At 36.4% G+C, this 17,224-nt stretch overlaps 1 protein-coding gene across 1 annotated transcript in view; it reads left to right on the top strand.

Moving 5' to 3' along the window:
• The window catches only part of LOC150092354 (beta-catenin-like protein 1), a 162,824-nt gene that overhangs the window by 77,982 nt on the left and 67,618 nt on the right, over positions 1 to 17,224 (top strand). The window contains exons 8-9 of the mRNA XM_090414879.1: positions 12,887 to 12,978; positions 15,428 to 15,500. Of these exons, the coding sequence (XP_090271005.1) occupies positions 12,887 to 12,978; positions 15,428 to 15,500 (165 nt within the window). The remainder of the gene's footprint in view (positions 1 to 12,886; positions 12,979 to 15,427; positions 15,501 to 17,224) is intronic.

The raw sequence follows: 17,224 nt of genomic DNA, 5'->3' as shown, positions 1-17,224 counted from the left end.
GTTTACATTTGAGATAGTTATATCAAGTTTTTTCACTTGGGCATATAGTATATTATACTTCACAAGAAATTGTTATCATATTTCTGATCAACTCCATCATAGTTGAAAATGACTGTAATGTAGGGCAGTATAACATTGTATTTATGCAGATAAGTAACATGTCTTTATTGATAGAAATTAAAAATGCTTTGAATCCTGATTTGACCATAATTAACTTCTTTGGTACCTTGTGGAGGACTTACTGTTAGTGCTTGGTAGAAAAGTGATGATATTCTCTTTTAAAGAATTACTAAGTTCTAGTGATAAAGTGTACTGTCTTGGCCATGCCTTAATTCTGCAGTTTATTCAATATGTTTTATTGTTTCAGGTTGGTACATTAGCTGATACAACATTTCTTCACACTACATGTGTACAGTCATTGTTTTATGATACAGAATATATCTTGTTGTAAGATTTGAGAACTAGTATCATAAAATTGCCCACAGTATAGAACATGCACAATTGTCCAGGACAACTGCAGGATCAGAAGTTGTGATTCTTTGCATTATGACCAGTGGTCCTGATCCTCATCACAAGAAGCAATCCTACATCATTACAGTGTGACCTCCAAACATCACTATTGGACAAAAAATCTCAAGTATATAAAAACTGTTCTCTGGGTATCCTCCATACTTAAACATTCCCTGAACGGAAGAACATGTAGCATTGATCATCATTCCACAGAACTGATTTCCAGTTTTTTGTGGCTTAGGATCTGTATCCCTTTGCCCTTAACAATGTATGTTCATTGTTAATAAGTTCTTGTGGGCTGTTGCTCTTATGTGAAAACTTATTTTATGCAACTTTCGCTGTTGTCATTACTTTTAGATGCTCACTCCATTTCAAATTCCAGAGAATCTGATGTGAGGAGAGGATATAGTAGTCAACTTAAAATGGGGAAAATATCTGTACATTCAGGAACATATTCAAATATATTTATTTTTCATTTGACATTTATTATTATTCACATCTGAAATGTTCTTAACTCTGTCTCTGTCTTTCTTCATCATTCAGTGTACCAGATCAAAATGACTTCTAAGAGTAAACAGCTAGACTCCTGGATCACAAAATTTGCATATTGCATAGTAGCATAGATTTTTTTTTTTTCTTGCAATCTGAGAAATAGCCCGTGACTTCTTGTTAGGATAGCATACAAACTGTGCTCTTGTGTTATGTGATAATTACTTGCAAAAAAATTCAATGTTATGTGAAACTCTCATCTCAAATTTTGCTTGATTATAGAGCATAACAAGTAACTCTCTTGTGCAGATTTTTAACTTCCAGTACCAACTACAAATGTCTAAAAAATGCTTACTAAAATTAAACATTAAAAATGCTTACTTTTTGTTAATTGCATATGTCCTTTTGTTCTGGAAATTTGTCTGAAATTTTGTTTAAATTTTATGTTGCTACTTCTGTTTTAATTAAAGAAGCATGTGATTTTATAGCACTAAACTCTAAAGCTGAAGGTATAAGCATAAAAGTTGCTTCCTTGTTTCTGTATCATGTCAGAACCTTGCACCACAGATCATATGGAACTTTATATGCGACATGAAACTTCCAAATAAACAAGATGGAGATCTCATACTGGGTGATAAAATTCAGTATCTTTAAAGATATTTATCCATGCCCATTGTTTGATATGAACCCATGATCTGTAGGTTGGAAAGCAGAAGTATTAACCTTTTAGCTATCTAAACTGAAATTTTTATTTTTCCATCCATACAATGGAAAAACATCATCAGTATCATCATCATCAAATTCCTCACAGGTACTCTCAAGTGGTGTACAGGATATGATAGTACTACATGAAAAATTTACATCATTACTAACTTCCTATCTACAATTTTCCTCCAAATCAGTCTGTTACTTGTCAAGACTCCAACATTATCAGATCTTATATTTCTATCGTCTAAGGCACTTTGTACCATATCAATCCACCTATATCTTGGTCTTCCTCTGGGTCATTTTGCTGCCAACCTGGCAGAGAACACTTGTTTTGCTAATCTTTCCTCTCCCATTCTGTTTAAGTTACCATACCACCTGAGATTAGCTCTGCTAACGCATTCCTGGATGCTGACAATGTCAAGTTCTTTCCTCATATATATTCGTTTTTAATACGATATTGCTGTTCACGCCTCTAAGCTTTCTCAGGACTCTCATATCTGCGGAGACTAGTCTTTGGTCAAGTGTTTTACTTCTGACCCAGCTCTCAGATCCACAAGTTAAAACTGGTTTGAACGCTGTCTTGTATACAGCTAATTTAGTGTTCCAACTAATTTCTCTCTTATTCCATATGAATTTATTCAATTGACTTCCCACCATACCAGCTTTGATGATTCTGTTGTCTATTTCCATATTTAATTTACCATCTTTACTAAAAATCGTGCCTAAGTAGCTGAATTGTTTTACTTGTTCCACAGGTTCTCCGTTCACAAAAGTTGACATTTTCAATGATTCTACCTATTTTCATTGTCTTTGTCTTTTTATTGCTGACCTTCATACCATATCTATTACAACAGTTATTTAATTTAGTCAAAGAATCTTGCAAACTTGTAGCAGATTTATTTAGAAGTATAACATCGTCTGCATAAAGCAAAGAGCTGACATTAACATCTCCAATTCTGATATCATTTTTAATACCACTTACCTGCATAATGTGATCCATATAGATAATGAATAACAGAGGGGATAATGTACATCCTTGTCTCATACTAGATTTAACATTAAACCATCTTCCTGTACTTCCTTCAATTCTAACTGCTGACTTACAACTCAAATAAAGACTAAGTTGCTTGATATAATGATCCACTTACACCATACAACTGTAACATTTTGAATAGCTTCTCTCTTGGCACTTTGTCATATGCCTTTTCCAGATCGACAAAACTTAAATCTAGATCTTTGTTATATTCCCATGCTTTCTCAACTATTTGTCATAAAGTGAAGATCTGATCCTGACAGCCTCTATTTGGCTTGAATCCAGCTTGTTCTTCACCAAGCTTTCCTTCCACAATTCTTCTCAACTGTTTCTCGAGTATACTTGCATAAATCTTGCCAAGAAATTAGGGAAATACCTCTGTAATTCTCGCATTCAGTTTTATTTCTCTTTTTATGTATGGGTACTATGAGAGCTCTACTCCACTCATCGGGAATTCGTTCCTCTGTCCAGGCCATTTGAACTATGCAGTGCAGCCAGTGTAAGACTGTTATACCTCCATACTTGAGCATCTCTGGTCGAATATCATCTACTCCTGCTGCCTTTCCACATTTCAAGCCTTTGATGGCTTTTTCTACTTCAAGTATGGATATATATTCCTGACTGTGTGCCTATTGAGTGTTTTTTACCACTGTGCTATCACTGCTTGTTTCATTTAGCAATATTTCGAAGTAATTACTCCATACATCAAGGATATCTTTTTCTCCCGTTTTCATGTCACCTTTATCATTTCTAACTCCTTTTACAGCACTCTTTCCTCCATTCCTAAGCTTCTTCAACAACCTCCAGAATATTTTGCCACCTTCTTGATATTTATTTTCTATGTTATTGACAAAGTCCTCTCATGACTTTTGTTTAGCTAGTTTTACACAGTGTTTAGCTTTCTTACATTTGTCTCTGTATTCTCTAAGAGCACAAGCTGACTTATTTGCCAGGAACTTTTGATATGCTTTCTTTTTTTTCTTGATTTGATTTTTCTATCCTTGCAGACAACCTCCCCACATGCCTCTCTGGATGAATCATTCAGGGTTTTCTTCAAGGCTTGCCACTGAATCTGCATGGTTTGGTTGATGTTCTCAAACCCTTTTATTTTATTTTTCAATACCAAAAATTTTAATCTTTGTGTATTTTAGTCTACAGTTCACATCTGAGAGTTGCTCAACTTTTATTCGCTTTAAAACTTTCTTACATGTTATTCTTTTCAATATGAAATTCAGTTTTATCCTGCTCAAGACTACATAGTGATCACTTCCAATTTCAAATCCTCTGTACACTTCTGGTGTCCTGCACCAGGGAGAAAACATCACTATCAACAATAACCTACTCAGTAAAACTTTTCTTATTCCTTGCCTCTTCTCTCCATGTGAATTTGTGCACATTTTTATGTTGGAACATGGTGTTAGTAATAACCAGTCCATGTCCTGAACAGAAATCCAACAAGTATTTGCCATTATTATTAGCTTTGCTCTTTTCTCCAAATTTTCCCAAAATATTTTTGTATGTCTGACAATCATTTCCTACTCTGCTTATTTAGATCCCCAACAAGGACTAACTTTTCCTTTTTCATTGTGTCAGTTGCTTTTTCTAAAGCATCAAAAAATTCCCCTACTTCTACTTTAGTAGAACCTTTAGTAGAAGTGGGACCATAGGCACAAATAAGTCTCATTGTCCAATTCCCCGTTCTGATATTTGCCCACATCGCTCCACTTGAGATTGCCTGCCATTCAAGAAGATTAGCCTCGTATTTTGTGTTGAATACTATGGCTACTCCTTCTTTTCCTTGATTGTTATTGCCTGAATATCACATTTTGTATTTATTGCTCAGAAAGATATCACCAGTTTTTGTCTTTTTTGTTCCAGTCACCCCTATTATGTCGATCTGGTACTTATCTAATTCCTCAACTAGCTCCATTTCTTTGCCATTCAGGCTTCTTATGTTGATAGTACCGATCTTTAACTCTGGTGATGTTTAGTTTGGGTGTGCTTTCAGATTTGTTCCAGTAGCTGACTTTTCTCTGTTCACCCTGGTTCCCTGGAGAAAACAACGAGTGTCTTGTGTAACCGGGCGACGTCCCAGCCAGCATGAAATTTTGTCATGTTGTACCATCATTTTGTATATTGGTTTAAACCAATAAGAATACAATTTGGTCAGCTAAATCCCAAATTGCCACCCTATCCTCGTTCATTCAATATCCAGGTAGATACCCAACAGGGGTGCACCACGAGAAGGTGAGGATTGGACATTAGGTCAGAAGCCCTGGTCAGTTCTCCGCATTCCTTTAAAGGCTATGTGGAGGTCTCCTCTCAGTTATACAGATTTAAGAATATAATTTCTTATCAAATATATCATGATTATTATATATCATATTATATTATATATTATATATCATATATACATGCTGTAGAACAGTCAAATCAGCAATTAACACAAAATTAATGGACATAATATACTTCCTCTCCCCATAGCTGCTTTGGCCTTCACTCTAAAATAGCTAATATCATCGTCGAAAGTTATTTTTAGATTATTTAAAAATAACTGGTTACTTCCAGGCTTATGAAACAAATGTGATAAAGGTAACCTACTGGACCTTTGTTGCTTTAACAGTCATTTTATAATAAAAATTAAAATAAATTATCAAAGGTATACAGTATACTTGATAACTTTTAATTTTCTTATTGAAGTACCACTGTTAAATCATAGGGGTAACTGGTAGGTTACCGTGGTCATCTTGGTTTTGATAAGCCTGGAAGTAACTAGTTGTTTTTAAATAACTTAAAAATAACATGGATGAGGATATTGGCTATTTTGGAGTTATGGCCAAAGTAGCTATGAAGTCTGTTAATTGTGCGTGTTCTTTTGGCTGGTTTGTTTTGTGGGATGAAAAACCTGAGTTTTTTCTGGGAGTAAAACACATCCACCTCAGTTGATTACAAAGGTTCCTCTCAACCTAGATAGGATTCATACCTGCATCTTTTTTGACCAAATGTCATCAGTTGATACTGACTGAGTTTCCCCCTCCTCAGATGATGCCTCTTCCACAAATTGGCATTTGTGGGGTTAGGTGTTCTCATTAATTTTAAGATTTTTTTGTAGGCCACAGTCAGGGTAGATGATAAGCGTTTGATTTGATTAATATTTTTCCCTACCTGAACAGACCAGTAGATTTCTTAACATCTGCTCAAAGAACATGTATGTCAAGTTAGGACTGGCTGACCATTCTCTGGATACTCCATGCATGATTAAATGGAAGACGACAATTGTGCTTATATAGGGAGTCACTATAGGTCTGAGAGACTATTTTTAGAATCAGCATCAGCTGTGAAACACTTCCTTTGTATGGTTGCATTAATTTGTTAAAAATCTGGGAAACAGTCATTATAAGACCACATTTAGCTTGACTTCTGAATTCTTTTCCTTCTGGTCCCTAGAGTGCACCTTGATTGGACATTAGTTCCCTTAGTTACAGTTTAAATTGTTTCTACAATAGTCTGAGTGCTCTGAAGATGATGATGATTTAAAATCCATTGAAATGTTAGTATCTAGATAAATTATGCTGTTCCTCAGATGTTTGTACCTTGAATCACTGCTATGAATGATCAACATTAAGTAACTTTATGAACTGCTGAAAAGTTCATTCCATAGAAGCAGCTCACTTTTCCAGCTCCCAATTGGAAACAGGATGTTAAAATAAAATTCACTTTAGTGAACTGCATTTCTATTAGCTAATCAAAATTCATGCCCTATTCAGAAATGACTGGCCTGTTTTTTCCCTTTTTGTAGACATTTTTTCTAGCTATCACAAGAGGTATGTTGGAGATATCTATTATCATGGGTGTTGCCATGATAATAGATATCTTGCTCTTTGCAGAACATACTTGAATCAGTTTATGACCAAAAAAAATTATATACAATATCACATAGTATTTCATTACTTATTAGTATCTTAGCCTTCAGCTCATCACTACATCTGATCACAATGATGAACTAAAAGTAGTGTTTGTTGATGGCTAGAAGCTGCCAGTTTCATTATCATGGGTTCCTCAACAAAGTCTCTCTTTTCAGATTCTCCTTTATTATTAATATCTTTTTTGTACAAATCCTCTACATACTCTTTCCATCTTTCATTCGCTTCTTCTTCTCCCATCAAACTTTATCCCAAATTACTTTTTACAACTCCTAATCTAGGGATAAACTTCCCTGTAACTGAATTTATTTTTCTAAACAGATTTCTTGTTCTACATGTAATGCTGCTTTCCCCTTTCTTTGTTTCTTTGAAGTTTCATTTTTCCTTCTTTCTTTTGCTCTTTGAATAGCTTCTGACAGCCATTTACAATCTCTCTTTCTTGTTGCCTTTTCTGGGAGTTTTCTTTTTCTATTACTGTATGTTTTGTTTCTTGTCACAGTACTTCTAATTCTCTTCTTGTCCTCCCCAAACTTTAAGTTCTTTCCGACTTCTACTTTAAATGCTTCATTTAAATGATTAAATGAATCATTAAATTAAATCAAATTTGATACCGTCCTTTTGTTTCTTCTTAGCCCTTAATTGTAGATATTTTTATTTTCATTGCAATGATAAGTGAAACTGGGCTGAACATGTTTTGCAAAAAAAAAAAAAAAGAGAGAGAGAGAGAGAACAGATCATCTAAAAGTCATACTTAGTATGACTGCAAAAGAAAAGGGAATAGAAATCATTCTAAAAGAAGGATAGTTGAATGAATGAATGAAAGATTACTGGCTGAGGTGTGAGTATAGATGACATCAGGTAAAGAAAAGTAAAATAGTTTGATAATGGATTTGGACATATCGTAAACCTAGGTGACAGAAGGGCATGGAAATGTGTGAGGCATGACTAATAAATAAGAATGATTTTATTTATTAAATGGCTAAGATCTAGTGAGCAGTTGGGAGTAGAATTATTTCATTGTCCTGGTGTGTGGCCACTGCCTTGTTTATTTGAAAAAGTTCCATGTTTGGTCTCTAGACCATGATTTCTGGATTATGTTAAATAATAATACATAAAAATAATTTAAACTTCCTTAGTTCTTCCATGGTACTAATGCACTATACCAGGCTTATAGCATTTTGTGGGTGGGAGTTGCATAAAAAGAGAAGTTAGAGCAAGACATATACCACCTAACTGGTAATTAATTTACGGAATTGACAACGCATATAAAGTAAATTAATTAAAGATAACTTTAATGAATCACTTCTATATTTCGGCAATGTCACATTGCCATCTTCGGGAACATAAAGATATGGTATGTGCACTAAGGAACTAACAAAGCAAATGAGGAAGAAAATAAGAACTAATTTTGTTCCTAAAGTCCTAATGGTGCCCTCTTGCGGGCTAATTTGGTAGTCTTGGTAGTTGGGCTGAAGTTCTCAAAATGAAAGTCTCCCAAATTTGGGGCAGTTTCATGCACCCAAATTTGTTGAGGTTAGGAACGTTTTTTAGAGCTGCTGAAGATTCTTTGAATAGTCTTTCGTATTTAAACTTGCTGCGATGGATTATTTTTGTCTTCTTCCAACGAATTTTATGGTGGGTGTCTAAGGCATGGTCTGCCAGCCCAGAGCGGCTGTACTGGTGAAACCGGATGTAGTCTTGGTGTTCTGAAATCCTGATATTTGTTGTTCTGCCTGTTTGGCCAAAGTAGGACAATTTGCAGCTGCAAGGGACCTGGTATACACCAGGTAGGTCTAGGGGAAGTGGTTGGTCTTTGGTAGAGCGGATAAGGGATGCCAACTTTTTATATGGTCTGTAACAGGAAGTAAGGTCATATTTTTTGAGGATATTAGTTATTTTTTCAGAGGTGCCCTGGATGTAGGGGATAGTGATAGACTTGGTGTAGTCTTTATTGTGGAGGGGGGGAGGGGGGTTGTGGTTTACAGGTTTTAGTATTTTTTGGATTTTTTTGGGGTTGTAGCCATTGGCTAAGAAAGTGTTGAGGATGTGGTTTAGTTCCATCGTCAGGGCCTTGTCATCTGAGCAGATTAATTTTGCCCTGTTATATAGTGTTTTTATCACCCCATATTGTTGTGAGGGGGGGTGGTGGGATTGCTGGTGAATGTATCTGCCAGTGTGGGTGGGTTTTCTGTAAACAGAGAAAACCAAAGATCCATCAAGCTGGCGGGTGATTAAAGTGTCTAGGAAGGGGAGGGTGTTGTTTTCCTCTTTTTCTAAGGTGAACTGGACTCTGGGATGTTGGTTGTTTAAGTGTGTTAGGAAGGAGTGGAGTGTATCTGAGCCATGTGGCCAAATAGCAAACACATCATCCACATAACGAAGCCAAATAGTGGGTTTTTGTGGGGCGGAGTTTAAGGCTTTCTCTTCAAATGTCTCCATAAAGAAATTGGCCAAGGGTGGTAGAATATGATCAAAAAATATGACCTTACTTCCTGTTACAGACCATATAAAAAGTTGGCATCCCTTATCCGCTCTACCAAAGACCAACCACTTCCCCTAGACCTACCTGGTGTATACCAGGTCCCTTGCAGCTGCAAATTGTCCTACTTTGGCCAAACAGGCAGAACAACAAATATCAGGATTTCAGAACACCAAGACTACATCCGGTTTCACCAGTACAGCCGCTCTGGGCTGGCAGACCATGCCTTAGACACCCACCATAAAATTCGTTGGAAGAAGACAAAAATAATCCATCGCAGCAAGTTTAAATACGAAAGACTATTCAAAGAATCTTCAGCAGCTCTAAAAAACGTTCCTAACCTCAACAAATTTGGGTGCATGAAACTGCCCCAAATTTGGGAGACTTTCATTTTGAGAACTTCAGCCCAACTACCAAGACTACCAAATTAGCCCGCAAGAGGGCACCATTAGGACTTTAGGAACAAAATTAGTTCTTATTTTCTTCCTCATTTGCTTTGTTAGTTCCTTAGTGCACATACCATATCTTTATGTTCCCGAAGATGGCAATGTGACATTGCCGAAATATAGAAGTGATTCATTAAAGTTATCTTTAATTAATTTACTTTATATGCGTTGTCAATTCCGTAAATTAATTACCAGTTATGTCTAACCAACGTATAAGTCTTACTACTAGAATCATGATCATCCACGGAGATGCAATCGCACGAAAGGCCCGTCAATACGGCAAATTGAGGTTGAAGATATCGAGGCAAATAAATCGTCTGACGTTCCTAAAACGCTGCCGGGATAACAAAGTGATCCCCAACTGTGTCAAATTAAAGCACCGTTTCACTTCCGAGAAAGCTCTACGCATTTACAACCGCACTAGCTTCGCCCTGTTAAGAGAACAAATTACCGCGACGCGCGTTCTCCTTGCCGACGAAAACAAAAACTTACGGGCGCTAGAGGAAGAGCTTTCTAACACACTCGGCCTTGATCTATGGTCGATACTTCATGACATCTCATGCACATCGGCAAGAAAGGAATTCGAAAAAGTACGTAGTCGACACGTGAAAAAATACGAAAACCTGACAAAGACTTCTACTTCTGTACCCCAGCCACCACTCAACACAGTAGTCAACCTCTCGTCAGCAGTTTTAAAGCCTGAAGCACTCACCGCACTTTCACGTGGTCACAATTTCGCCCTAGCTCCAAAAAGGATACCTGCTGAAGAAATCATGATCCAAATAGAGCGTGGAATTCGCAACCTGCCTAACCACATCGCCAACAACGTGAGACTGGATGTAGTCGGTGTTCTCACAAAAGCCAAACCTCCAAAATCCAACTTATCCAAAAACGAATATACAGCCCTACAAGAATTAAAAAACAACAAAAAAATAGTAATCACCAAAGCTGATAAGGGAAGCGCCACTGTGGTACTCAATCAAAAAGACTACAAAGGTAAGCTAAATTCTTTAATACGAGACCGTACTACTTACCTCCCCATTGAATATAATCCGACCAACTCTCAGATCAGAACTATCCACAGACTCCTTAAGGAAGTCACTTCTTGGCCTATGGAAATCACCAACAAACTTAAACCTTATAACTCTAGACCCCCCCGATTATATGGACTCCCAAAAATACATAAACAAAATGTGCCATTACGTCCCATAGTGGATGGCATTGATTCCCCCACATATAAATTAGCCAAACATTTAGCCAAAACGCTCACACACTACACTGGCAACACACCATCACACATAAAAAACTCGGCCCACTTTAAAGCCAGTATAGAAAACCTCACACTCCAACACACTGACATAATGGTCAGTTTTGACGTCTCCTCCCTATTCACTAATGTCCCACTCAAAGAAACCTTTGAGCTCATCCAAGCCAAGTTTCCTCCCGATATCTCAGCCCTATTTCAGTTCACAATGAACTCAGGCTATTTCGTTTGGCAAGGAAAGTTCTACAAACAGATAGAGGGGACAGCCATGGGTTCACCACTTTCCCCACCCTTGGCCAATTTCTTTATGGAGACATTTGAAGAGAAAGCCTTAAACTCCGCCCCACAAAAACCCACTATTTGGCTTCGTTATGTGGATGATGTGTTTGCTATTTGGCCACATGGCTCAGATACACTCCACTCCTTCCTAACACACTTAAACAACCAACATCCCAGAGTCCAGTTCACCTTAGAAAAAGAGGAAAACAACACCCTCCCCTTCCTAGACACTTTAATCACCCGCCAGCTTGATGGATCTTTGGTTTTCTCTGTTTACAGAAAACCCACCCACACTGGCAGATACATTCACCAGCAATCCCACCCACCCCCTCACAACAATATGGGGTGATAAAAACACTATATAACAGGGCAAAATTAATCTGCTCAGATGACAAGGCCCTGACGATGGAACTAAACCACATCCTCAACACTTTCTTAGCCAATGGCTACAACCCCAAAAAAATCCAAAAAATACTAAAACCTGTAAACCACAACCCCCCTCCCCCCCCTCCACAATAAAGACTACACCAAGTCTATCACTATCCCCTACATCCAGGGCACCTCTGAAAAAATAACTAATATCCTCAAAAAATATGACCTTACTTCCTGTTACAGACCATATAAAAAGTTGGCATCCCTTATCCGCTCTACCAAAGACCAACCACTTCCCCTAGACCTACCTGGTGTATACCAGGTCCCTTGCAGCTGCAAATTGTCCTACTTTGGCCAAACAGGCAGAACAACAAATATCAGGATTTCAGAACACCAAGACTACATCCGGTTTCACCAGTACAGCCGCTCTGGGCTGGCAGACCATGCCTTAGACACCCACCATAAAATTCGTTGGAAGAAGACAAAAATAATCCATCGCAGCAAGTTTAAATACGAAAGACTATTCAAAGAATCTTCAGCAGCTCTAAAAAACGTTCCTAACCTCAACAAATTTGGGTGCATGAAACTGCCCCAAATTTGGGAGACTTTCATTTTGAGAACTTCAGCCCAACTACCAAGACTACCAAATTAGCCCGCAAGAGGGCACCATTAGGACTTTAGGAACAAAATTAGTTCTTATTTTCTTCCTCATTTGCTTTGTTAGTTCCTTAGTGCACATACCATATCTTTATGTTCCCGAAGATGGCAATGTGACATTGCCGAAATATAGAAGTGATTCATTAAAGTTATCTTTAATTAATTTACTTTATATGCGTTGTCAATTCCGTAAATTAATTACCAGTTATGTCTAACCAACGTATAAGTCTTACTACTAGAATATACCACCTAATTCACCATCCATCTAGTTCTATGGTTTAGATCCCCAGTGACTGCAGCTCTCTTTTTTTAAATGAAAAACTTATCTTGAAAGGATAAAGGTTTTCTAGAACTGAGGGTGTTAAAAAGAATATGATGCAAAGTTTGAAGGCAATTACAACAGAAGAGTTCAACAAATGCTTTGATCAAATGGCATCAGCATCATTGGCTTAAGTGTAACTTCTGAATGGAAACTACTTTGAAGGGGATCGAGTTAGATGGTATGTATTAGTAAAAATGTGCTCATCTTTGTTGTTTTGTTACTTTGTAGCTACCCATTATATAAATACTTAGTTTCTTAACCTTGATTTAAATTATATTTTTAGATGTTATTTCAGTGTGCTGAAACTTGATTTATGATTTCATTCTATTTTATACCGAAACCAAATTAAAATTTTGCAGTGTTGTAATTTAGATCAGTTTTTCATTTTGGTATTTTATTAATAGCTATTGTTGAAAATTTGGCTGAATTCAAACCTGAAGTCTGTATTGATGCTGCACAGCAAGGCCTTATGCAGTGGCTGTTAAAAAGGATAAAGGTAAGGTATCTAAACCAAGTTTAAATTTTACACTGAACTAAAACTGACATTTTGTGAAAGATCTTTAGTGAAAATCATGGCAGTTGATAGCAAGACTCAGAAACACAACTTAAATCCTACTAGCCACAAAAAAATTTTACTTGCCCAAGGTATCAGCTGCTTGATATAAATATTGTTATAAGTGATGTTTTAAAAAAACTAAATGCTATGATGAAAAGTAATAATTGAAACTAACATGGAAAAGAAATATCCTTTCTTTTCCATGTTGGTTTCAAATGTATGCCACTAACACTTACTGGTGATTTCCATAAGGGATTCATGTCTTCCAGTGTGTCTTTTCTTGAATAAAGTCCTGCAGAGAGGGGCCATTCATATGTATCATCAATAAATTATTCAAGCTGGAGGGATTAACTCATGATCTCAGCATATCTTTTATTACAGTCATTTGACTAAAACCTCATTCACATGATGACATACTTGCTGGTATAATGGTTCAACTTCAAGCGGTTTGGAGAGAAATGGAAACCTGTTCTTATTAATCAGTGTTCTTCCGTGAAGATCCACCAAATTTACCAGGACTGTTTCTTCATTGTGATCAAAATATTTGTTGAAATATTTACCAAAAATCTTAATTTCTTCTTTCCCTAATTTTTCGCATCTTCAGGCCAGGTAAATTCGAGACAGCTTTCAAATACGTTATTCTTTCATGTATTAGATTTTTTCTTTCAACATTGAAATAGCTCTCTGCATGCATTATCTGAATGCTATTGTATGTCTTCTTTTTCTTCAAAAAGCCTTTTGATGTTGCAGTATCATCTCCTTTCCACTGGTTATTTCCTACAAATGCATTACCAATACAGAGTGGTTGTTAACAAATGGACTGGAGCAACTCGTGGTGAAGGTAGTATAATTTCTCATTATATATGTCCGCAAGGAGATGTGCTTTGCATTATGGGAGATACTAAGGTAAGTGATGAGAACTTATACCACCTTTAATTAAGGGAAGGGCAACTACCCAGACTGGTTTCGACTTTTATTGAGGTCTCATCAGTGGGAGACAGATCCAGAGGTGGTCATACTAAGGTGGAAGTAATGGAGAAGTCATATTTACCTATACAAATTGCCAAAGGGTGTAGACTTCTCCATTATTTCCACCTTAGTATCACCACCTCTGGGCCTGGCTCCCACTGATGAAACCTCAATAAAGGTCGAAACCGGTCTGGGTAGTGGCCCTTCCCTTAATGCATAGCATTATACATGTCTGCAAGGAGATGTGCTTTGCATTATGGGAGATACTAAGGCAAGTGTTGAAAACTTATACCACCTTTACCATGAGTTGCCCCAGTCCTGAAAGTACTTCAGGTGCAAACTTTGTTTACTAACACTTGGATAAAGGATAAAACCCAATATATAATTTGTAGCATAGCCAAGTGAAAAAAACTTCCATAAACTTATCTCTAATCCAGTAGAATATCTTGGAGATAAACTGGAATGGCAGATATGATATGGAGTAGTGGACTGTTGCCATGTTGAGGGAAGAGCAGTTCAGACTGACTCATCACAAGCAAGTGGAGAATATGCCTAGAACAATAAGAAGGATGGTCAGGGCCAGAGGAGGATCCATATACTATTGATATGTTTAACTTAGATTTCTCTCTAATATAGTACTGTCCCAGTACTTATATTACCATATGGTTTTATAGGAATCTTCATGTCTAATAAACACAAAAATATTAAGCCAACCATATCCTTTTAGAGAAATCAATTTTAGTGGAATCCCACTGTCAGAAAAAGTCTTATTTAATCGGATATGATACGTTCTTATCTGCATGATATGTTCAAATTGTATGTACCTATCATTTGGTAATGAATTTTAAATAATTAAAATGCTAAGTTTAAAAATCACTTCAGATAAATGACATTAGAAGGAATAATTTATCTACTACCCTAAAACTGGAAGCAAGTCTAAAAAAAAAGTTTCTCCATGTTAATTAATATGCACATATTTTGGATACTAGTAGTATAATATCCTATAAAAATTAAAATTTGCTATTCTTTATTATTTCGTTATAATGTCTTTCCTTTATTATTATTATTATTGTTATTATTATTAGCTTAATCTTACATGTGTAGATGATAGATTATTTGTTGTCATCAAATTTTTAATCATACTCACTGTTGCTTAATTTGAATTAATGCTGTTGACATTAATTACATTAATTGCTATTGAATTAATAGCTTTGACAGAGGAACAAAAGTTTACCAGATATCAGAACCTCTTACACCAATAGCGATAAGGTACTAACGCATATTAATATAGGTAGAGAAATGAGAAGGTACAGAAAATATAATTGTAAATTCTATAATTAGAATAGCTGATTGATATCAACACATCAATTTCAGTCATTATTTTATTTTTTTTTTACTTATTAGATTATTAATATTTCAGGCCAAAATGTCTTTTGATGCCAATAAACTATATTGCAGTGAAATTCTGTCCATACTTTTACAGAGCTGTGATGGTAAGTACTGACATAGTATCAATTACATTAATTAATTTAATTACTATAATTTTATTTTTCTAAAATTGCACGTTATTCGTTGTGAAAGACTTAGTTATTGTTCTGCTTTCATGTTAAGCTTGAGGATAATTTACAGCAACTTCAATTTTGTGGAAAATAATTTATTAATGATATTATATATATACAGGGTGTTCGGGATAAATTTGACATATTTATAATTAATTATATTTTTCCGTAAGTTACATGTATTAACACACACTTCTCTTCATTTAAAAGTTTGGACCCTTCTTCATTCATATACAAGATGTCAGAAAGGATGAATAGCTGGAACCCACCTGAATCATGGAAGAGAATAACTTGTATCATGATGATTCGTGCCCGCCATCAAAATAAGGATATTACGACTGCTGCCCAATGCTCCCTGAATACAGTAAAAACAATCAGGCATGAACTAGAGACTTGCAATGGTGACTACGAGGATGTAGCAAGAAGAAAGATCCCTAGCAGACGATCTGATTGCGTTCGTACAGCAGAATTCCTCGCAAATCTGCAGGAACAGGTGTTGAAGAACCCTGGCATTGGAATTCGGGCTTTGTTCGTGGAGTTGCTAACTGTAGTCAAGCCCTGGATAACAAGGGTAGCCAATGGTAGGCCGTATGTATGGCAGCAGGATTCGGCCCCTTGCCACACCTCTGGGAAAAGTCAAAAATGGTTGTCTGAAAATTTCTACGACTTCACCAGTCCAAATGTTTGGCCTCCAAACTCCCCAGACCTTAACCCCATGGATTATTTTGTATGGGGCGCAGTTGAAAAAGACACCAATCGCACTTCCAGTAATACAAAAGCCCAGTTAATGGATAAAATTAAAACAGTTTTTGCGGCCCTTCCCAGGGAGACTGTAGCATCAGCTTGTTCGAGGTTCCGAAGCAGAATTGAAGCTGTGATCGATGCTAATGGTGGTTATTTTGAGTAAATCTTGTTGATAGTATTGTAATTAACTCTGCCTGTAATGTTTTTTTGTCAATTCATTAAATTTAATAGATACAAAGAAGATTTTCTTTTTCCTTACGAAACTGTCAAATTTATCCCGAACACCCTGTATATATATCATCATCATCATCAAATTCCTGACATTTTACTTGACATTTACCCTCAAGGGGTGTACATGCCATGAAAAACTTACATCATTACTAACTTCCTACTTACAATTTTCTGCCAAATCAATCTGTTACCTGTCAAAGCCACAACATTGTCAGATCTTATATTTATATATCTATCTTCTAAGGCACTTTTTACCGTATCAATCCACCTATATCTTGGTCTTCCTCTGGGTCTTTTTCCTGCCAATCTGGCAGAGAACACTTGTTTGGCTAATCTTTCCTCGCCCATTCTGTTTAAGTGACCATACCACCTGAGATTAGCTCTGCTAATGCATTCCTGGATGCTGACAATATCAAGTTCTTTCCTAATATTCTCGTTTTTAATATGATATTGTCATTGATGCCATCTGTTCACGGCTCTAATCTTTCTCAGGACTCTCATATCTGCAGAGACTAGTCTTTGGTCAAGTGTTTTATTTCTGACCCAGCTCTCAGATCCATAAGTTAAAATTGGTTTGAACACTGTCTTGTATACAGCTAATTTAGTGTTCTGACTAATTTCTCTTTTATTCCATATGAATTTATTCAATTGACTTCCCACCATACCAGCTTTGCTGATTCTGT

Source organism: Typopeltis vanoorti, chromosome 26 (genome assembly GCF_054136105.1).
Source record: "Typopeltis vanoorti isolate ZY-2024b chromosome 26, IOZ_Tvanoo_1.0, whole genome shotgun sequence".
In the NCBI taxonomy this organism is placed as follows: Eukaryota; Metazoa; Arthropoda; class Arachnida; order Uropygi; family Thelyphonidae; genus Typopeltis; species Typopeltis vanoorti.
Note: the sequence above shows the minus strand (reverse complement) of the source record. Positions and strands in the feature narration are given on the sequence as shown.